General features: G+C 44.9%; 1 protein-coding gene across 2 annotated transcripts in view; it reads right to left on the minus strand.

Annotated features, from left to right (window-relative positions):
* Window positions 1-6016: 6016 nt before the first annotated feature.
* UBE2G2 (ubiquitin conjugating enzyme E2 G2) overlaps window positions 6017-24074 on the minus strand; it is a 38718-nt gene continuing 20660 nt past the window's right edge. For both annotated transcript variants that reach the window (XM_034781202.1, XM_034781203.1), the window contains 3 exons: window positions 11482-11600; window positions 9306-9446; window positions 6017-7273 (listed from right to left, as the gene is read on the minus strand). In XM_034781202.1, coding sequence (XP_034637093.1) covers window positions 7161-7273; window positions 9306-9446; window positions 11482-11600 — 373 coding nt within the window. In that variant the 3' untranslated portion in view covers window positions 6017-7160. The remainder of the gene's footprint in view (window positions 7274-9305; window positions 9447-11481; window positions 11601-24074) is intronic.

Raw genomic sequence — 24074 nt, forward strand, 5'->3', positions numbered from 1 at the left:
TGAATGAGATTTCTGGGGAAATTTTCCCAAGAGCCAGCAGTTAAAATTTGCCAGTTTATTAAAACCAACAAGCAAGAGCACGAGAACAAAGGCGGAGAAAAGGAGGGCAGCTGTCAGGACAGGGACAGGACGCAGACAAGGAGCAGGTAGCTCTAAGAGCTGTTTCCCCTCTCCTAGCTGTACCCCAATCCTGCTGGGCCAGGCTTTTATACCACTGGGCCATGTCCCCTTTCTCCCATCAGCCATTGCTTCATTCACACACACGTGGGGAAAAACATGTTAACGTGCCCCTTAGGCAGATATAATTTTCAGAGCCCTGTTTGTGACTAGTTCAGGACCAGTGCTAGCCCACAGGAAAATGGTAAATATAGGCAGAGGGCTGGCCGTGGGTGAATGTGTACTGAAAAGAAGACAATTCGCTTATGAGGCACTTTTCACCAATGGAGTTGAAAGGAGGGGATCCTTCTCCCCATTGTACAGATGGAGAAACTGAGGCTCACCTTTGTTCGAGGTCAGTGGAAGAGCCTGGACTAGCGCCATGTTTGCTGAGGGCTTGTCAACATGGTCTGTTAGCACACAGCAAGGCAGGCTGGGATCATATAGCGCACTAGGTGGCTGCACAACAACTGGATGTGGACTGGTACTGCACACTGAATGGTCCGTAGTGCATTTTGATGTATGGCTGTTTGATTGGGAGGCAGCTGGGAATGAGTGCAAGTGACGTTCTGCCTGGTCCCCACAGCTGCTGGGCTCTGAGGAGAGCAGGCAGTAGAGGAGTAAGGCAGGGCCAGGAACTGGGCAGGGGTGGGGAGAGTGCCTGAGACACTACCTGTGGAAAGTAAGGTGAGGCAGGGGGACAAGGCTGTTTGTGGGGAGCTGGGGAGGGACACAGTGATAGTACCCATGGGGGAGAGTGCTGGGCTGAGCACACGTGGAGATGCATGGGGGACTGGCAGAGAGGAGGCTGGGCAGAGCGCCTCTGCAGGCATGTGGGGGGACTAAGCAGAGTACCTGAGGTGGTGTGTATGTGTGTGGGGGGAGGCTAGCAGATGAGGGGCTGGACAGAGGGCCCAAAGGTGTGCATAGGGGGCTGAGCAGAAGGCCCCAGATAGGAGCCAGGCCAACGCTGAACCTGGAACCCCACCCAATGTCAGGCTAGTGGGGCAGAGGGGGTTAACCGGAGGGTGATGGATCATCCTGGCACCAGCACTGGAGATTAGGGGATAGGGCATCAAGGAGAGGTGAGGGCTGGGGGACCAACTGACTGATCAAGAGAGTAGATGCGCACCCCAAAGCACCCATTTGCTGCTGGATTTCCCAGGTGGTGCTGGGGGGCTACATGGGAGGTGGGATAAAATGGGAAACCCATTCTGAGCAGAACTCAGTTATAGGAAGGAGCTGTGTGGGGTGTTTATTATAAACCAGTGAGACTTGTGGACCCATTAAATGGAATATGGAAGGGCTCATTAGCCTGTCACATGTTCTGGGGGATCTTCCCCCCATCCATGCTCGGGGAGTCTATTTCCCCAGGGGGAGGGGAAGAGCTAATCCTTCCCATCCCTCCCCTCTCACACCAGCCAGAGCCTGGAGAGTGGTGAGCTCAGCCCTCCGGCCCCTGAGGACCCCAATGCCAGTGCTGGTGCTCTGCTGCTGGGAAAATCCGGTGCTGCAGTGGCTGGGAGCCCTGCCTGGCTCTGGGCTCATGGGAAGCCAGCACAGGGAGATGAGGAGAGAAGTGGGGGTTGACCAATGGGGATATTAGACCATGGGCCAAAGTGCAGGGGGGAAAAGGGGCAAGGGAAGGTTTTACCTTCAATCTGGGGCTGCAGCCAGATCGGCACCTCCCGTCAGCCAGCTAGACGTTCCTGTGGGATTCCTAAGGCAATGATAGACTGAAGTAAACCCCATGGCACCTCGTAAGACAGTCCCTCCCTCAAAAAGCTTACACTCTAAACGGTACCACGGACAGCACTTGAGAAGACAGTGTGATTAGGAAATTGCTCACACCACCAAGATATGGATCTGCTATGGCAAATTCTCAACCCTGAGCAATGTCACTGATTTGATGAAAAGGTTCTACCCCCAGGTTCAAAGCTGGATGCCTAAAGTTTGGAACCTAAAGTCTCTATTTATCTTCTCAAATAGGGAGACAGCAGCTCCCATTGGCCTCCAAGCAAGATAAGGATGCTCAACGCCCTAGAAAAATCAGGCCACTTATTTAGGTGCTTTCCTTAAGGGCCAAGATGTCCAATCCTGGGTACCTCAATGAACAATGCCTGTACTTTCGGATTGCCATGCAGTGTAGTCTTCTCACCTCCAGGCTTACTGAGCTAGGGCTCTTTGGCAAGGGAAGAGGAAAGTATGGTAAGTCACAAGAGAAACTCTACAACTGGTAGAGCTTTTACCCAAGGAATAAGCTAAACCAAGCACATTTGTTCCATTTAAGGCATATGCCTTCAATTCATGACATTGATTATGAAGTCAGAACTGGTCAAAGAAACTGGTGAGAATCCATTCCCCTCCCTTCCCCCCTCACCCGCCCCCCGCTCTCCTGCTGACTGTTTAATGTGGTTCCAACACCTTTAGTACAACAGTATTTTCAAAGAACCTCTCATTTCCCACTGTGCGCGTTCTACCAAAGCGGGAGGGGGGGACCTTTAAAAAGGATGCTGATAGTATGCTTTTAAACTAATAAAGCCTAAAGCAAACAATCCACCAAAGAAAGAGGTAACATTATTAAAAAGTTACTTGCATGCATATTTCACTGTACCATACCTGTAGTTCTGACACTCCCCAGAGAACAAGTTCTGATTGAAAAAGATCAATTGATCAGAACTGTTACTAGGGGCTAGTATTACAGCACTTGTGAACATGAATCTCTTTTTAAAAGGGAAAGAAGGTTTCTCTTTTCATTGAAGACGATCCAATATCACCGCAGCAGCTTTATCAAATAGAATTCCATAAGCTGTTCCTAAGCTGTAAGAAGTCTACAAGGTGCAGAGTTGCTGGCACAGAATGGCTGCGACGTCACAGGTGAAGCATTTCGGCAATGGGACCTTTGCGTGCCTCAGGTTTGTGAAGTACTCTGATCTTTCTGGATGAAGAGTGTCAATTGTGCAGTTATTTGATTCACCTACAGTATTTGAATCAAGTTTTATTTTTCATTTGCAACTAGTACAAAACTATTCTAACACGCTGTGTTATGTTTAATTGAAGTTTAAACATTTTAAGGAATAAATTATGTAGTACAGTAAATAACATTCACCTATTTTGGCCATAGCATAAACATGAGAAATCAGAACAGATAGCATTACCCGAACAAGGCAAGTTTCAGCTCTCAAACCAAACACTGAGAAATAACTTTTTAAAATCTAAATAGAAGTTATTAAAATTGGTGATTTAAAGTGTTTTTACTACTCATTTTCATCATGATTTAAGCCATTTTGATGTAGCAAATCTGCCCTGCCTTTCACTGCTTAGTTTCTTTGAAATCCGTGTGTTCCATGTGACTAAAAATACCGTTTCCTCTTTGAGAGGACAGATTCAGGGGGAGGTGGCGATTTTCCAAAGACAACTGGGAGTTGGATGCCCAGTTTCCATTGAAAGTCAATGTGAGATGGACATCAAATTGCTCATTTCCAGAGTCGTAAGAGCTAGTGCAAACACAAATCCTGGAATGGACATTAAACCCCATGTCTAAGCTGAGCTGTTGCTATCAGAGATCAGGAGACCTTCATGCCCAGTGCAGGATTCTTGCACCTTCTTCTAAAGCAGCTTGTGCTGTCCACTGTCAGAGACAGGATACTGGATGGGATGGACCTTGGATCTGACCACGCCTGGCAATTCTTATGCCCCTTTGTCTTTTTGAAGACTCCTCCCGTGGACTATATCCTTTCCCACATGGGGCCCAAGTCAAAGCTGGACTCTCCTGGCTATCTATCTTTTCATCTACTGAAAGAAACAACTGAGGAGAAATACATTCTTATACTTTTGCGAAGGGAGAAAATATCACTTTATTTTCAATATACAGATTAAGTTCCACCATAATACACATGAATAAAAATATTTTGCTTTTAAAACAAGACTAATTCTGCCATGTCCCTTTCTTGACTGATCACAATCTGTCTGGAATCAGGCATACAGCCCCTTCCTTTCAGAAGCTGTTCCCTAATGTGATTATGGTACTCCACAAGCTACACTGCATCTATCTAGTGCATAAAATGCCTTCACTCCACATACAAAAGCTACATCTTCATGTACATTTGCAAATACTAGTTGGGTACAATACTACTCCATCATCTTCCTGCACCCAAAACTAGTCTTCTTCCAAACCTAGAGGAATTACTCCCTATAATGGAGGTAAATCCAGCAAGTTATCCCAGCCCAGAGTCTCTTCAGTGATGGATAAAGACGACATCCTAGAGTGACATGCAGCACATGTGCATACGCAATATGAACTGCAAGCCACCAGATACTGAAATGAGAACAATATACATATATTTCACTCAGCAAAGCTCTCTCAATAATGTAATTATTCCAATAATTTGATTTCTTGGTTCTTTTCATTCAAAAAGAGATACTCCTATCCTAGCCTGTTTAAGATAGTCAACAATATTTGATTCCACACACAACAGAGGCGTATGTTATTGCTTTCAGCATAAGCATATTTGCTGGAAATGCCTACAGAAGATTCAGGCCTAGACAAGAGGTTCAGTTGTAAAGCAAAAACACCAGAAGGTGCCCTACAACAGCTTTACAGTCTGGGCACTACAATGAGTAGTTTGAAGGTTCTTCCTTGTCCTGCTGCATACCATACAAAGGTCAGTAGAACAATGTTGCAAGTGTGCATCCTTCCATCCTCTAGGGGATGGCATCAGTGATAAGGATCTCCCCTAGCACTGACTTAGGGATGCAAGAGCAGTTAGCATCTAGAAATAGCAACTCCTGCTAATGTAAGGGTTAAATCAGATCAGCATAAAAAATCCACATTCCCTACCTGAAGTGTGGGTGATCTGGGCTGTCATGACAAGTGCTCAAGTCAGTGCTCTATTCTATCAAGTATTGGCAGAACAGGGTTTCAGATCATCTCACAAGAGCTTGGAAAGGGTTTACTTTCCCAGCAGGACTAGCTGAGTCCATTTTTCCCCCCACGATTTTCAGAGCACAGATGACCTACGTAGCATTTCAGGATGCAGGTATGTTGTACCAGAGGTACTGTGCTATACAATTGATGATGTTCTCTTATATGCACTGCATGTTTTTTAGTAAGGGTTAAGTTATTAGCATAAATGAATAGGATAGTTGATATTGCTTTTTAGCCATTTTATTTCCCTTGTAAGTAAAAAGATAGGATCTTGTCTGTATCTATGTTAATTAGGTTAGAGGAATTTCAAAGGCCTAGGCCTGTGAATGTAGGAATGTAGGAAAAGATAGTTGCAAGATTTAGTAAGGTCTAATTTATGATGCCTTTCTTGTTCAATATAAAATACTGCTATTTGATTTCTGTAAAGAACTGTTTGTGTGAATGGGGAATGCATGCATCAGGAAAAGATAAGGTGCGAAGGCCATTGTTAGCCAGATGGCCAAGGGAGGAGAAGTGAAGAGACTCAAAGATGCCAGAGAACCATCAACAAGCATCATGGTTGAGGAGGGGCAGATTGACGACCCTAAGGTGAAGGCTAGCACTCTTAAACACAAGATAATTGATTGAATCGAACCAGACAGCATGACCCTCCTGGAGGTGTTTTGGGCCATCAAAAGATAACACCCACTGAGGAGTAACAGGTCATAAACTGACACAGCAAAATCCACAGACTTCAGTCGAGAACAACAACTATAAGAACAGGGTGCGTTGCCATGGGGCTTTGGGTTCGTCTTGCCAACAACTCCAGGAGCATCGGATCACGAATGACAGAGCCCGGCTCCTCTCTGCAACCAATCTGGCTGGCCACTAGATTGATGCAGACTCTGGACTGGTAACTATAACATCAACTGGCAGGAGTGAGTGAGTGAGTGAGTGAGTGTGTGTGTGAGAGAGAGATTGAAAAACATATGTTAGCTGTTGTATTCTCAATAAACGTGGTGTGTTGCCTTTTCCCCTATAAAAAGCTCTTGTGTGCTTTTTATAAGCTTAACAGGTACCTAACAAAACAGCTGACCAAAATGTTTACGAAAAGACTGGATTTCCTGACCTACCTCTCTGATTGAAACTGGAAGTTACAATAAATATTTTTAGGGAGTAATTACAGCAGTCATTGAGATCTCTTCTTTGCAAAAGCAGATTCAAAGGCTAGATTTAGACTGACAGCATGATACAAAAACATTGGGCTATTCTAGACAGCTGAGTCCAAGAGCACCAGCCATTGCTGGAACTGGCCATCTAGAATGAGTCACCTTAGCTAAAAAACTTAAAATCGCTACCTACATTAAAACAACCTGAAGGTGTTCTTGTTTTAGAACCTCCTTCACTGAGCTACCTTTTTGTGAACTCTGGTGTTGACTATCATCACTGTTTCCAATTTCCCAATGAGATCACACAACTAAAAATGACTCGCTTTCTGCACACATTTCTGGGTACGATGTTATGCAGAAACGTAAAGCTGATAGTTGTAGCAGGTCACCTAAAACTCCTCTTCCCTGGAACAAGTTCTGGTGGCAGATTGGCCAAATGGGAATATCTGCAAACATGAATATGCTGACCACCTAGCTACTTACGTATTCGTTCACTAACCTTTGCTCTGAATCACTGACTGGGGAGAATAAGACTGATTCCACTGCTTGGCAATGCACAATCGCTTGTGCATTTTCCTGGTGAGACCAGGGGGTGGATTGCAGCAAATGGGTATAAGACTGTGCTAGGCTCAAATTCATGCTTTGTAAAGTCTCCAGATTTTCAATACAACAGAATGAGGTAGCATTGAACAGCCTTTGCAATAGGACTGACTCCATTTTTGAGTTCTAATAATGTACTTCCTTGCTACATGTTTTAGTCTGTGAGCCAGAGGCTTTTTAAGGGGGGGAAATAATAAAAAGAATAAAGAGGAAGAATTAGGCCAACGATTTTACAAAATCTGCCTTTTTGGTATCAGCACTAAGCACTGCTCTCTGTCAGCTGGAGAGAAATACAAAACACTGCAGTTTCGTTCTTTTCTTTTTTGTTTTTAAAGCCCAAGGGACTTCTGCACAATCTGCTTGGCAATTCTGTTAAACTGTTCTCTGTCTTCCCGCCACATTTTGGAGGCATCAACATTGGCTCCACTTTCATCATTTGGTTCTGAAATGAGAAAGACACAACAGATAGGCAGGTTACTCACCGAGGACTCTGGTTCTTCAAATGCTGCCTCTGCACATTCACCCTCCTGTGTGCCTGAGATACCATCTGCACCAGGGGGAATGTAGTGGCCCTTGGAGAGGAAATTCCACTATATATGCAGCACCCACCCCCACCCCTTGTTTCACGTATCTCACAGAAAACAGAGGAGAGTTTCAGCAAGGGTTTTTTTGGGGGGAAAAGCTTAAGTGATTGGTATTGGTGCTCTCTTAGTAGCTGAACCTCAGCACTTTAGACAGTATTTTGTCACCAATGAGGCAGTCAGAAGATTAGTGGAGGTTTCTAACACTGCAGGCTGCCACCTGGCAAACCTCTTTCTGGTTCTGGAGTTTCATGAAAACCCAGATTTCTCTCCAGTCCCACCACTGCAGGTCATCGCCTGCACCTGGGGGAAGAGTGCCCAGAAACACACAACATTCACTTCTAGAGCAACCTTCATCCAAGAATCTGAGAACTTTGCAAACAATATTTAAGCTCCTGTGAGGTCAGCAACTCATTTTACAGTCAGCTAAACTGAGGTACAGAGACTTACCCCAAGATTAATAAAGAACAGAGGTGAAAGGAGGGGCATAATTACTTCTTAAGGATCACACAGACAGTGGCATCTGAGAATAGAACCCAGGAGTCCTGGCTCCCAGCTCCTACCTCTTGCATCTGCTAGTTTGCTTTCATGGTTTGATCACAAGGAATTGGAGCCATTTCATGACAAGAAGGGAATAAAGCTCATGAACTTGTGACTGTACGTGAACTTCAGATCCAAATTAATCCAACTACGGATGATTTGACCAGTTCAGAGCATTGAAACACTAATCTGAGGATCGCCAATCTCCAAACCTAGCTTCTTCCAAGCTGTGACCCTCCAAACCTTTCTCACTACTCCTGGAGGATCAGACTGTGAGACTCTGTACCTCTAGCAACCTCTCCACTAGGCCCCAGCTGCCTTCAGTTTCCAGTCTCTGGTAGGCACAACTCCAAAGCACACAGTTTGAATCTCCAAGCAGCCAGGGTCCAGGAGAGAGGCTTCCAGAATCTCTGCTACACAAAAGATATTCAAAGGTGTGTCTCTTGGAAGGGGGAAAAGGGAAACAAAATCATGAGGACAGAAGAGTCCAGGCAGCTATTGGAGCACTGGAAAGCCTGGGTAAGATGGTGGCACAATCCAAACCTTTTGAGGCCCACACATCGCTGTATTAAGCCTTATTATGTTTAAGGTATAGCTAGGAATTGAACTGATTTGGGGACAGTCTTGATGTTAAAAATGGGAACAAGTAGAGTGCTTTGTGTCCTGTTCATTCAGGTTTTCTGTTCCTAAAACCTTGGATTTTACATCTTGATGGTCATGCTGTGATTATGGTCGGCTGTAGTATTTCTTCCCTGAGTGTATACATCCAGAATACCTCTCTAGGTTCTTAGTCAGCCTTCATCATAGCAGCATCTAAGCACCTATATTATATTTTTAATCACTCAGTACCAATTATTCAAGGGACACATTTCTATCTTCTCCAGTTATTAGATGGCCAAACTTTAGAAATTTATCTCCAGGGTAGAAGTCTGTGTGAAATATTATTACATTAACTACAGGGCTTGCAGGGATATCCCTGAACCACTGACCTCTTAGGTGACCTATCAGAGTGAGAAGCAAAAACTGAACCCTGATTTCACACACAATCGCAGAGAGCACTAACTGGGCCTCACAGATCTCCATGGCGGTGCCAAGGGCCTGGAGAGAAGCAGTGTGAGGTTGCATGCAAACCTGGAGCCACCAATTTGCTGATCCAGTCCAGATATTTTTAGGGTACTGGTACATTAATAAAGCAGTAGGTGGCTGTTATGGCCCTGACAAATCTTGCTGTTGCAGAACAAGGTCTGAGACTTCTGACTGCCCAACAAAGACAAATATCAAAGTAAAGACATTAACCATGCTTTAGAAATGCTATCCTAGCTGAGCAACTCCAGATGAGGCACTAATCCTTACCTGCTAACATGCTAACCACTGACAAGAGGATCTTCTCCACGCTCTGCACTGGGCTCCACCGCTCAGCGCTGCTCTCGTACCCCATGGGATCATCCCCTGGAGCATGCAGAATGGAAATGCAAACTCGCCCATCTGGGTATACTGAAGAGGAAGCAGAGGAGATGAAAAGCTTTTTATAAATGATACATGTGCCCCTTTGAGCTCCTCAGCCCAGCAATGATTTATGTGCAGAGATGACCAGGACTTGCTCAGCCCTTGCCTCCACACAACTGCTCCTGAACCCAAGGGGACACTTTCCCTTCAGAAGGCAACAGGACAAGTTATGGGTGTTTTGTTATCTTCCCTGAACTAGGAAGGGAGAAACTAACTTTACCACCATTGTAGCCCAGGTCACAGAGGTGGGCTGTAAAAATCAGATCTCATGCGCAGGAATAAAAATAATACTCTATAGTGAAAGTAGGCAGCAAATTAGAGCCAAACATTTTTCAGCATCGCTACTGCCCAAGCTTCTCTCTCCCAATGACTCTGCAATACAGATTACTGTACCTCCAGAAAATCGTTACCCTGTAGTTTCCAAAGTGAACCACAATTCATTATTTTCTGCCCATGTTTCTAGCCTCCCTACAGCCTTTTGCCCTGTCCTCACCACCCATTCCAAATTACTCTCACCTGCAAATTTCGTTAACATACTCCTTCCGGAACAGAGATGGAGATATTAAGAGTGGATCTCACCCCAATCCCCACAATACTCTGCTAGTCTCCTCCCTGCAACTGGATATAAAATACTCTGACACCCCAAGAACTCCACCCTCTGCTGGTCACTGCTACGCTGACTTGCTGGATTTTCAAAGCAGTGTAGAAAATTTTAGTCCTATAAAGTTAACAGATGATATACAGCTAAGTCACCCAGGCTTCTTGAAAACTTCAGTCCCTGCAGAACTTTCCTTACATTAAGGTTGGATCTGTACAGGAGTCAACTGGGAGATCAGTTTCCATGGTGACAGGCATGGTGATCTCAAGAACCTTGACAATCGGGCAGAGATAAGGGCAATGGGAGCTGGGTGGATTAAACTACCCCTCTTGCTAATGTAATAATATACCATAATGTGCAGGAAGGGCAGAGTAGGTGAATGATCAGTAGCTGCGCAAATTCCATGGCTTGACATGAAATATGGATTAAACAGGTATCTAAATCTCAGCCAGAACTTAAAGTGGTTGACATTCCAGAGCTTGTGTACTGGGGTGGGAAACATGCAGGGCAGGTGTGACCAGAGTTTTCCCTCTAGTGTTGTCAGACTTCAACGAATCAGAAGATGGGTCCAGGCACATAATTTGAATCATAATAAAAGGTTCACACGTTTTGTGTGTTGCTTTAATAACTAATTAAATCAGTAACCAACAGCTCTGTGCAGAATGCCATGGACCTGTTCAGAAAATGAGAACTGAGTGCTGGAATAGCATTTGGCGCAGTTTTTAAAATGTATGAGCTTTTGAACACAAGCATTAGTATTATTCAGTAGAACATTTTTAAACCCCTACCTGCAGAGAGGAGTCCCGTAAAACCAGTTTGGTTGTGATACTCCAGTCTTTTTAACTGTACACTGTAATACTAAAAGACTAAAAAAACCTTTGCTGAAATTCACGTCCAAGAATCTGAGCTGTGCCACGTATTGAACAGAGGCACCTGGCCTCACAGCAACGTCACATCAGGAATCTCAGTAAGATGCTACTTTTTCTTCTCTTAAAAATATTCCTCACATTAGCTACTTTTAAGTTACAGAACAGCACAGAAGAATCTACCCCAGATTCAGATTTCTTTTCTAACCATACACAACAAGGCATTCACCACCAGAGAATTCAGATGTAGTATAACTGCAAGAGTTCCTGCAGTGATCCCCATGCAAGACAGCCTCACTTGAGTCCTGACCCTTGCTGTACCATGACCAAGAAAGCACAATAAGAGAGAGTTAGATTAGGAGAAAAGACAGTCCCAGAAAGACATGAAACTGCCCACTGGTTAGGAGAGTTCCCACCACACACTTCAGATCTGGGGTTAAATGAGAGAAAATAGCCTTTGTGGGAACACCTGATGTCCTGCTATAATAGTTGCCCCTTTAAAAAATTATGTATTAAAATAAAGTCTTTAAAAAAAAACAACCTGTTGAATCAAACTTACTGTTTGGATGAAACATCTCACATGTGAACCTCATCTTCGGAGGACTTAGAGGATAATCAAGAGGGAAGCTCAGGATAGCTGGGAAAACACCATACTCAAAACAGGTATCCTCTGGGCCCCTAGAAACAAATTAAACAAATTAAGTACCTGACTGCAGTGTAAATGACTCTCTCTGCAACAGTCATTTATTAAGAGGATTAATTAAAGAAATACAATTTAACCTGGATGTTGTGAACATCAAAAAGAAACCGGAAAGAAAATTATATTGCTATCAGTAATCCTGCAATCAGAGTCAAAATGTTAAGAAAAATATTATGCACACACCTGGGATTCCACTAAAATTCAACTACTACAGTTACGGTAGGGGACAGAAAAAAAAAGATCCCAGCGGTTGAGCATAACAAAATGATTATTCGTAAAAAACTAAGCGGTTAGGGGCAGGGACTCTCTTACTGTGTGTTTATAACACTGAGCACAGCAGGGCACAGAACCTGAATGGGGCCGTCAGCTACTACTGCAATAAAAGTAGTAAGATGGCACATCAGTAGCAGCAAATTACTTATGTGCAGGACACTATTCTTGTGCAATACATGCTAACGTCTATTTGACCGACAGACTTCTGTCCTGTACTGGCCTGGCCAGCATTATCACCAATATCCCCCATTTAAAACTGTGGCTAATGACTAAGAACTTGTTGAAACTTGTTCTGAAAAGTCTGATATTTGTTTTCAAGTTTACATTTCAGGAGAAAGGTGGTGACACATCAACTCCCAGCATCAGTCACTGCTATTCAGAGCTTGTCTCCTCAAAGTACGAAACACAGACATTCAAAGACTGGGTCCCTTCCTCACCACTATGGCACACAAAGCATGGTTTGCCCCATGCGACCACTATCTCATTACAACCATGGGAAAAGTGATTGAAATGGCACTGTTAAGTTATTTCTCCTTAGGTATCCTTAGGTTTCAAGTCCTCTTCACACAGCTTTTGACAGCCAAGTGGACTCAGGGAACTGAAGTTTGTTCCCTGAGCTTTCCTCTATAATGCACACCCAGGGGTGTACTATTTTAGGATATTACTAATGGAGAACTGCTGGCATTTGATTACTGTAAGACAGTGGTCACCAACCGGTCGATCGCGATCTCCGGCTAGGCAGCAGAGCTGCCGCTAAGACAGGCTCCCTGCCTGTCCCAGCCCCACGCCACTCCTGGAAGCAGCCAGTACGGGGCAGGGGTCTCCCTCCACATGCTGCTCCTGCCTTTAAGCACCGCCCCTGCAGCTACCATTGACCGGGAATGGGGGTGCTGTGGCCAATGGGAGCTGTGGGGATGATGCTTGCAGAGAGGGGCAGCGTGCGGAGCCATGTGCTGCCCACCCACCCCCACTCCCCACAGGGGCACACTGGTGCTTTCCAGGAGTGGTGTGAGACCGAGGTAAGCAGGGACCAGGAGCTGCCAGAGGTCACACCCCAACCCCCTCTCCCGGAGCCAGCACCCCGAACCCCCTTCTGCACCCCAAAGCCCCAGCCCTGACCCCCCTCCCAGAGCAAGCACCCTGTACCCCCTCCTGCACCCCAACACTCTGCCCCAGCCCAGAGCCCTCTCCAGCACCCAAACTCCCTCCCAGAGCTTGCACCCCTCACCTCCTCCTGCACCCCAACCCCCTGCCCCAGGCTCAGCCCAGAGCCACCTCCCACACTGCAAACCCCTGGGCCCCAGACCAGAGCTCGCAACCCCACCTGAACTCCAACCCTCTACCCCAGCCCTGTGAAAGTGAGTGAGGGTGGGGGAGAGTGAGTGACGGAGAGATCCTGGGTTGCCCTTAAATTCAAAAAGTGATCTTGGGCGTAAAAAAGGTTGGAGACCACTGCTCTAAGAAAACCAAGAACAGAGACCCTGTTTTAGGGGATACATACACCTGTCAGGAATGAGACACAGGAGGCAGATAGACTGAAAAGCGGTAGGGCAAAGTTCTGTGCTTTCCATTATGCAACACAGATGGTGGCAGATGAGTTTGACTTAACTTAAAAATGGCAGACCAAAGACTACCAGCTACTAATACCATACCAACACCCAACCAGCACTGGGCCCTTCAGACCACCTGATATCTGAAAGCACCCCACCCAAAGGAGGCCTGCAGGAAAGGGAAAGAATCAGAACACCTAGTGCAAGTGGTACACAGCCCCAAATATTAGGCCATAAATGGAGCAGTAAGGGCACTAGACACAGTCAACAGTAATTAGTCCTAGGCTAGGTCTACACTACCCGCCTGAATCGGCGGGTAGAAATCGATCTCTCGGGGATCGAATTATCGCGTCTCGTCGGGACGCGACAATCGATCCCCGAATCGACGCTCTTACTCCACCAGTGGAGGTGGGAGTAAGCGCCGTCGATGGGGAGCCGCGGAGGTCAATTTTGCCGCCGTCCTCACAGCGGGGTAAGTCGGCTCCGATACGTCAAATTCAGCTACGCTATTCGCGTACCTGAATTTGCGCATCTTAAATCAACCCCCCCTGTAATGAAGATCTGCCCCTACAAGCCTAGTTTACAAAGGAGTTAAGGTCTCACACACACGCAAAGAGAGCACAGCATGGGAGCAAGCCGTGCAGCCAGAGGTGCAGGCGACTGGAGCAACGTGGAGGAAAAGGCCAGGGATCCACAGGGTTATCATCCTTTTACCTGCTCAGCCTATGCATGAACGTCTAATTGCACAGCCTGCCCACTCAAACCACTTAGCACGCGCACAAATGGGCCGACATGGCAAAAACTCAATACGTCTGATGCCGATGCTATTTCCCTCGCTAGACACCTCAAAACCCAGCCCTTTGACTCTTCTGCTCACTCTCTCTCTCACTGGCATACAGCATCTTCACCAGACTGGTAGAGTGGCGCAGCTACATCGGTGCAGCTGTGCTGCTGTAGCACTTCTAGTGTCAACTAGCCCTCAATGTCATGCAAGCTCCCTGTAGCAACTCCAGCTATGAAAAAGTCACAATGGGAAATGGGTCATTTCAGCTGTATATACCCAATAAGTGTTTTATTCTGTTCCTCTCTTCCCAGCTGCTGCTCTGCAACATGTCCCATTCCCCACGGACATGGCATGCAACTTCCTTGTTCCCTTCCCCCAGGGGCACTCCTCTCCTACTGGCAGTTCCAGTCCTGTTGACATCCCCTAGCTGACTGGTTCTCAACCAGGGGTTTGGGGCCCTCTGGGGGGCCGTGAGCCAGTTTCAGGCGGTCCTCCAAGCAGGGCCAGTGTTAGACTCGCTGGGGCCAAGGGCAGAAAGCTGAAGCCCCACTGCATGGGGCTGGAGCCCAGAGCCCTGACACCTGCAGCTGAAGCCAAAGCCTGAGTAACTTAGCTTCACAGGGCCCGCTGTGGCTGGGGGCCCCAGGCAATTGCCCTGCTAGCTACCCCCTAATGTCGGCCCTGGCTTTTATATGCAGAAAACCAGTTGTTGTGGCACAGGTGGGCCGTGGAGTTTTTCTATCATGTTGCGGGGGACTCTGAAAGGAAAACGTTGAGAACCCCTGCCCTAGCTCTTCTGTGGGCCATGACTGGCAGGTCCAGTCGGGAGGAGGTGTAAGAGCTGCCCCCACAATGTAGCAGCAGCCTGTAGACTGGTAGAAGCAGATGGAAACAAGGAGTTACAAGACACAAGTTGTCCAGAGCAGCAGCAGTTACCCGCTACCATGCCTCATCTAGTCAACAGTCAGCACAGTGGGTTTGTGCAGGAGCCTGTGCACCTTGCAATAACTATGTATCAACAGAAGTCTTTCCCACTTCAGCATGGCAACTGCCTTGTGCTACCACAGTCATCAGTAGGCAGGCACCCAAACCCTTGTCTAGTAAGAAACCTCAGATTTCCATTACATGTTTCCTGAGCTCTTCTAAAGAGCACAAACAGTTAACCTGCTCTTATCTCACTCCCCATAAACTTAAAACCAAACATGGGGTTGGGAGGGAGGGGAATATCAAAGCTTGCACATTAAATTACTAGGAAGGTCGCAACACTCTGCTCAATTATACCCCCACACACCCCGCTAATTACGCAATCCGTCTCCAAGGCATGGTCCAGGATTTGGGCATCTGCACGTCAAGGGGAAATAGCCAGCAGGTATGGCACTTTTGCTTCTTTGAAGATACCTTTGTGCTCCACACAGGGATGTCAAATATAGCAGCTCAAAAATCATTTTAAAAGATAGGAATTAGGTAGGGACTCATCTAATTGACCTACCAAGAGTCGAACTGTCAGTATCAACTGCAGCCACATGTCAGGACGTCTTACCACTTGAGACAAAATACTAAACACTTCAGGAAGCATAATTGCTGTATATGGGGTCCCCACACTTCTCAGCTTTCAGACTATTGTTCTGCGACATATCCAAGGCATACACAATGCTGCGTGCAATTACATAGATCAGAGCTCTTGTGAAAGTGTTCTCTATCATATGCATCTAGTTCACAAAATAACCAAGTGTCATAGGGTGACCCTGCTTCGACAGGCCATGGTATGACAGGTGAACCTGCCTCAGTTTCCCCATTCAGAATCCCAGCAAACAGCCACTCTTAATGCAGATGGCTTTTATGGGGTTAACTTATTATAGAAGTCCTGTGCAAATAATTCACAAAAAAGTCCCACAACTCTAGTCCAGAATTCCCCCAGCATAGTCTAAACAAGTACATGCAACATACAGCCCGGGTATCTCCCACCAGGCCCCGGCTTCCCAGTACAGTCCTCTCTATCCTCATCTCAGGACGCCCTTCTACCTGGAATACATCCCCACTCTTCCCAGTGGGAACCCCCACAGCCTTTGTGCCTGGAGATCATATTTAGCAGGGAACATCCCTGCCAAGAGAGCATCCTTCACTCCCTTTGGCCATCTCACAGTTCCTCTGGGTCCAACTCTCTGATCCGGGAGATGTGAGTCACTGGGTACCTTTCTGTACCTGATTCTCCCTGTCCTTTATAGCCCGCAGGTGCTGTCCTGCCCTCTTAGTTGGCCTGTAGACCGAAGTTCAAGGTCTACAAGTCACAAGTACTAAGTAGGATTGCTCCTCAAAAGTGTGGGGATTTAGAAAGGCTGGACAGGTTAGTGAGAACGATGAACATAGACACTAGACCTGCGCTTTCTGCTCCTCAGGTTACTGTAAGATCAGAGAAACACATAAATAGCCAGCGAGAATCAAAATTACACCACAGTCATGTTTGTCTTCCTCATGGTTAGTCAGGGTAATTCAGTCCTATGCTTCAGCAAGAAACACCATGAGCTGACATTTATTCTGGTTACAGTTTAAATACATTTATGTATTAAATTCCTGAAAGTGTGTGAGATTTCTCGCATTCCCTTTTAAAAGCAACAGGCAACCCTGGGGGTTTCTCTGCTCAGATATGCTAATGCATGATAATATGCCCCATTTTTAGGACTTCTGTTAAACATGCCAATTGTTTTTGTTTTTAGTCATTCGCTGCTGCGGGGATCAAGTTCAAAGGGAAATCATGAAGTGAAACCAAGATGGGATTTTCTACTATGAAATGCATAAGAAGGGTGTGAATTTTAGACCTAAACAACTTGACAGAATCCCATTAAGTTCAAGTAGTATGCCAAGAGCACTAAAGTTAAGCAGCCATTTGGTAATCCCACCACCTGGTATGGAAAGGATCTCAAAGCACTCCACAAAACTTGAAGCTTCAACACCTTATGCTATGATCTTGTCTGGCTTCCCATGCTAATCAGTAAGGTGTGCTGAGTAGTTGGACACCTCCAGGAAAAACTCTGATGATGCGGAAGTTATTACGGCACCACAGCGACTGGTGCTCTTTCCTTCTAGACAGTACAATATGGATCCAATGCTCCTGTGTGGCGTTAGGGAGCTGCTGGAAATGGCATCTTTCAAATGAAGTGCAAAACCAACTATCACAAAAGATATGTAGCTACAGATAAGTCCTGGAGTCCCCCTCAGCAAAGTTCACATCGGGAACTACATTCTGCCCACCTACCTGCCTCCCCGTAGTTTCAGCTTGAAGTCACCACTTCTCAAGCTAAACTGTTGTGATACTGCACAGAGCCTCAACATAGCCATCCGAAACATGACTAATAACTAACTACCTTTTGATCATGCAAATCTCACATCTTTAACTTTCTCAGAAAGCTGTGCTCCTCTGGAACAACGGAGATCACAAGGCCCAGGACAAAGCATTCCTGCTTGAGGAGATCCAGCCAAGGAACAAACAATTATATGGAGCAAATAATCAAGCAAGCAATTTGCAAATATCTAGCAAATAATAAGGTGAGAGGTAATAGTCAGCATGGATTTGTCAAGAACAAATCGTGTCAAACCAACCTAATAGCTTTTTTTGACAGGGAAACAAGCCTTGTGGATTGGGGGTGGGGAGGGTGAGCAGTAGCGATAGATGTGGTATATCTTAGTAAGGCTTTTGGTACTGTTTCGCATGACCGTCTCATAAACAATAGAAATACAGCCTAGATGGAGCTACTATAAGGTGGGTTCAAACTGGTTGGAAAACCGTTCCCAAAAAATCGTTATCAGTGGTTCACTGTCATGCTGGAAAGGCATATCAAGTGGGGTCCCACAGGGATCAGTCCTGGGTCCAGTTATGTTCAATATCTTCATTAATGATTTAGATACAGTAATGGCATAAAGAGTATACTTATAAAGTTTGCAAACCCTCCCTGCTTAGTAATCTGTGCAAGTGCTTTGGACGATAGGATTAAAATTCAAAATGATCTGGACAAACTGGAGAAATGGTCTGAAGTAAATAGGATGAAATTCGATAAGGACAAATGCAAAGTACTCCACTTAGGAAGGAACAATCAGTTGCACACATACAAAATGGGAAATGACTGCCTAGGAAGGAGTACTGCAGAAAGGAATCTGAGGTGTTACAGTGGATCACAAACTAAATATGTGTCAATGATTTAACACTCTTGCAATACATCTTGGGATGTATTAGGTGTAGGTTTCCCCCCTCCCATTGGTGGGTAGGGACTTGGGAATAGAAGAGGGAAGAGTGCTGTGGTGGAAAGGCTCTCTCAAAAACGAAGGCTTTGCAATGTTTCCTAAAGATGGTCAGACTCTGGATTCACCTGAACTCCTCTGGAAGACTGTTCCATTGCCGGAACCCACTCACCAGAGAAGACTTTGCTGTGCTTGGTTCCGAGCTTTGTGATCTGCATTGTCCCAGAAAAGCACAGCTGTCATGGTGGTTCGCAGATCAAAATTTCGTCTTTCATGTAGCTGGGGCTTAATCCATTAATTGCTTTGAAAATTAGGACCAAGGCCGTAAACTTGCATCAGGACCTGACCAGGAACCAGTGAAGGGATGTGAACATGTGCCTGATGTGATGGCAACCTGAGTCATGGAGAAGGCGGGCAGATGCATTCTGTACTAACTTGTGCATGGTATTCACATTTAGATACAATGAGTTACAGTAATCCAGCCTGCAGGAGACAAATGCATGAAACACCACGTTCAGGTCCTTGTCCAGAAGGAAAGGATGAAGCTACTGGTATACATGGAAACTGATGGTACCTGGTCATCCACATGTAGCAGGGAGTCAGATAGGTCCCTGAGGCTACACCTCTTTGACAAATAGTGGCTGTGAGCCTTCAATGGAAGGCAGAGAATGTCTTGGTCAGTTCTTCGAAGTGTTTCCCTCCTTGTGACCAGCATCACTTGAGTCTTACCTGGATTCAGCTTGCGCCAGCTGCTCTTCATCCAAGAGCTAATTTCATGTAGGCATTCTGACACAGTAGTAGTGGCAGCAGCTGCATCATTTAAAATGAGATCTAGAGTTGAGTGCAACCATTGCACTTTAGGCAGCCAAGCCCATGGCATCTCACTCTATCCACCAGTAGTCTCACGCAGATACTGGAGGAATGGGGATAGTTTGGGTCTTGTGGTACCCCAAAGGTGAGGGTCTTCAGAGAGGAGGAGGAGTTATCACCACTACTGTTCTGCTGGAAAGGAACAACTGGAGCCCCTGTCGAGCTTGGACATCTGCTCCTCCTATCTCAGGTAGGGGGGTTATTAGCACCTTCAGGTCCATTGGGTCAAAGGCAGCAGAGCGGTCCAGTGCCCATAATCATGAGGCGATTGTCCTTTAGTGCACCAGAGCTATGTCTGGGCTGTGCCCAGGTCTTAACCCTGACTGTGAGGCAGCTAGGATGTTGGCGGAGCACAGTGGTTAATTACTTCACTCAAGAATGTTTGGCTGGTGATGAGGCAGCAGGTAACGTTGGCTTCTGGAGACCTAGGATGAATTATTGTGTTTTTCAAGGAGTTTTGTAGGTATGCTTTTCTGAAGGAGGCAATGACTGTTTTCATTCCATTTAACAGGGTATTTTTCCTCTGTTCACCACCAGTGTAACTAAGGGAAGCAGAGCTCTAGAAATATGGTATTAGCAATGTGACGTTCCCTGGTTTATCCGGACCAGTGATCTCCTAGGTCACTCCAATCCTCAACTCTGGGAGCCAGCCTTACCCTGCTCTGCTGTGAGAACCCCCACTCCTGGGCTGTTCACGCACAGCCTCTGGCATGTAAGCTGCTCCTTGAATTGTGCAACTGAATGACACTAGCCAATATCTCCAGTCCCGGACGCAACCCTAGAACCTCCATCTTGCAGTGTCCAGTTATGCCCGCTGGACGCCGCAAGCTTATATGAGTTCGTCAATTTAACAAAGAAATTGATATGCACAGGCTTGTTATCCCAAGGGGTGTCTCTGACATGCTTCAAACCAAACGCACTGCTTCAGGTAGAACAAACAAACAAATTTATTAACTACAAAAATAGACTTTAAGTGATATTAAGTGATAGGCAAAAAGTCATAGTGGTTACCAAAAGAAAAGAAAGTATAAGCACGTAATCTAAACTCTCAACCCTATTAGACTGGGTAACATCTAGATTTAAGCAGTTTTTCTCGACCCCACTGGATATTGCAGTCCTTAATATACAGGTTTGTTCCTTAAACCTGGTCTGATATACTCTGTTGGAATCTTGTCTTCTTCTCAGTGTCTTAGTTGCTTGCAGCGAAGGTGGGGGCAGGAGAAGGGTCCAGTATATGTCCACTCTGTCTGTTTTATACCCTCAGTCCATGTGCTTGGGGAGCACAAGTCCAGGCATGTCTGGGGGGCATTGCTGAGTCTCTCCAAGCAAGGTTGAGAAATTCCTCTGGTACGGCCTTATGCAGGTGAGACATTGCATTGTAGCTCCCTTGCTGGACAATGGCTGTTAATCGGTTGTTTGACACCCCGCCTGGGCGTTGGTTACTTTCCTTGCTGTTGCCTCTATGGAGCTAATATCTGGCTGACTCCCCAACTTACAGCATGTTTTAGTGACCACCATACAACACAATTCTCATAACTTCATATGCATTAATGGTACACATATATGGATAGAGAAGTGACTTTCAGCAGATCATAACCTTTCCCCTAATGCCTTACAAGGCATGCTTTATATGTAAGATCACAATTATATGAAAATGAGGAATATGGGGGTTACAATATGCTCCCCCAAGGTATAGAATGTCACAAGCAACCACAGTCCTCCTCAGATGGCTATCTCTGCAGCCAAACGGCAGAGATCATCTTCCGCCCAGCATCACTGGTGCCTATTGTTTAAACTTCTTAACAAAATTTATGATATTTAGGACCCAGAGGATATTATTACTGACTACAAACAGTTCTAAGAGAGGCTAGATGAGACCACACAGCTTTACACCAGCCTTCAGAAGATTTACTGATAAATTAAAATGCTTGAATAGTTCAGTTCTTCTCTGTCAGAGATCACAGACGGTGGTATTGGGCAACGCTCACAGGTCCTTAGAGCTCTAGCATTCAGGGCTCTACTGGATCTACCCGAGAAAGACAATATGGGGTGTAGTGCCTATTGCTCTACAGGGTAAAAAGACTTTGCAGAATTTGATTTTTAAAATATAAATTTGACATTTATTTTTAAGCATTTTTATCAATTTATATCGTCACAATTGCTGGAAAGTATGGGAGGGTCAGACAATTATTTAATGATAGTAGATGCTGAGATTCAAATGGTTAAAGCTTTTTAACCATTCAAACCCTGTCAACACCACATGTCAAAATATACAAAGTAAAGATCCTTAAATCAAACTCTAAGTTCTCAAGTAGGCAAAATAAGAAAAATGCTCTCTCTACATTTTGATCATCAATGGAAATATTTTTCTGTTGGGTTGTGTGTGTACAGTGGAAGAGATGCACTATTGATTTAATATACAACATGAGCACAAGAAACTCTGGAGTCCATCAATAAGATGCTATTTATGGTGGAAGAAGCAACACTATGGAGTGAAAACCATCATCCAGGTGTCTGCCAAAATAGTAGGATGAGAAACTGATGAGAGGATAGGGAATTCTATAATCACTGATTATGTACATTTGTAAATAGCTTCTTTTGTATTTGTGACAGCTGGAAAATGACCAAAAACCACAACCTCATCAGATCCTGATAAAGGGGAATTCCATGCTAAAAAAAGCCCTTCTCCAAACAAAAGTTCTAAGTCTAAACACAGATCTAATTACCTTTCAAGACAGATTTTTGAAAAATAGGCTTAAATTCGTATTGTTTATATTTAAAAAAGCAATCTTTAGTCTAACAAAGTTCTTAACGAGTGCTTCTGTTTCATTTTGGTGGGCTAAGGTATTTCTTTAACACAAGCGTAAGCTTTCATGGTATACTGCTTTTGAAGTTCATAAGGCAGGATACTAAAAAGGCCCTGAAAGTTTAATATTAAATTCATTAACTTTCACAATAAATTCTTGGACCCCACACAGCGTTAAGGTATCATCCAGTATTTTGATTAAATCCTTTGACATTTTGGAACAATTTATCACTATGTTGTATGAACCAATCACCCCTTTTCTAAAGATCCAATCTGCAGACATCTATTAATTCAGCCGCATTCGAGTGTTACAATAGCATCACAGATGTGCACTATGATCCGTTTCACACACTTTTGTGTGTTAGAAAGACACCTCTTAACACAATCGTCTGGGATAGGTAAACACACATGGCTTTATGGAACTGAAAAACAGCTACTTGGGAAGTTCAACTCAATAAGCTCTTAAACTTAACTATTACAGCAGTGCTGCATTGTGTAAACACAGCGTTGAAAGAATTCAGCATTTTAAAAATAATTTCCCTTGCTTTCTAGAAGAGAAACAAGAGTTCCCACTTACACATCTCCCTATTACTTTAACCAGCTGTAATTCTTGTATTTATAAAGGGACATACTTGGTAGGTCCTTCACATGTGCTACAGAAGGCCCCTTAAATTAGTCAAAATGAAAAAATGTCAAGCCTCCTGTTTGCCATTTCACCATTTATGCTGCTCGTTTACTTTTACATTGTATCCCTCGTGGACAGGGCTAGACTAATTACTGGCACTTCGTAGACTGTTTAGTTTCTTGGACGTCATGCAGCATCAGCACAAAGTTGCAATTTTGCAGTCGCACGCAGCGCAGGGGGAAGCTTACATCCAAATATAAAGTAGTAATTGAATTTTCATTTTAAAAGTAATTAAAACATTCTATAAGATTTTGTCACATTTATTTATAATAAACAGTTTTGAGGACTAAGGTACTTGAATCTCTGGTTCTATTAATAATTATAATTAATTATTATAATTATAATTAATGCAGATATCCCATCTCCTAGAACTGGAAGGGACCTTGAAAGGTCATTGAGTCCAGCCCCCTGCCTTCACTAGCAGGACCAAGTACTGATTTTGCCCCAGATCCCCAAGTGGCCCTCTAAATTGCAATTGAGCTTCAAAATCTATCAAGTGTTAAAATGCAATTTTAGTATTCTTCTTGCATCTGAAGAAGTGAGGTTCTTACCCACGAAAGCTTATGCTCCCAATACTTCTGTTAGTCTCTAAGGTGCCACAGGACCCTCTGTTGCTTTTAACATTTTAAAAGTTTAAGTCATGCTGTAAGTGTATTCCTGTGAAGGCTGGTTGGCAGGGATGATGAATAGGCATCAGGTTGCTTGCAAAGCCTACAATTCCACCACTCAACACCACCACCTTAGTTTTTATAACTAGTGCATGCCCATCTCAGTTTGGGATTAATACCTATTTATTTATAGCTGAATGAAATTTATCTGGGAGTTTGTTTGGCCCTTTAGAGGGGCCACATGGAAGTTAAAAGCTGCACTGTTAGAGAACTTTCAGCCTGTGTACATGCAATACTGGAAAGCATGACCGTTTGAAATGTCGCACACCCAGGAGTTATTTTTGCTGCCTAATGCCAGCGGATGTTACATGTACCTAAAAGGCATCCAACAATGCTGGCAAAAGGTATAACTTCTACAAGGACTCTTTCAGAGCATGTGAACTTTTTGTTAGGAAGAGTTTGCCTCACTGTATTGCCAACCCAGAACACGGTTCGCTGGAAAAAGGATGCATTTTGGGTAAGTTTCATACCACTACTCTCCATGTGGGACATCTCTCCCTGAAAGTTCAGAGCTCTCATCTTACCATTACATGTCTAGATGGGGGAGTGGCCTGCCCTGCTATATGCCCTCTTCTCCAATGCT

Source organism: Trachemys scripta, chromosome 9, assembly GCF_013100865.1.
Source record: "Trachemys scripta elegans isolate TJP31775 chromosome 9, CAS_Tse_1.0, whole genome shotgun sequence".
NCBI classification, from domain to species: Eukaryota; Metazoa; Chordata; order Testudines; family Emydidae; genus Trachemys; species Trachemys scripta.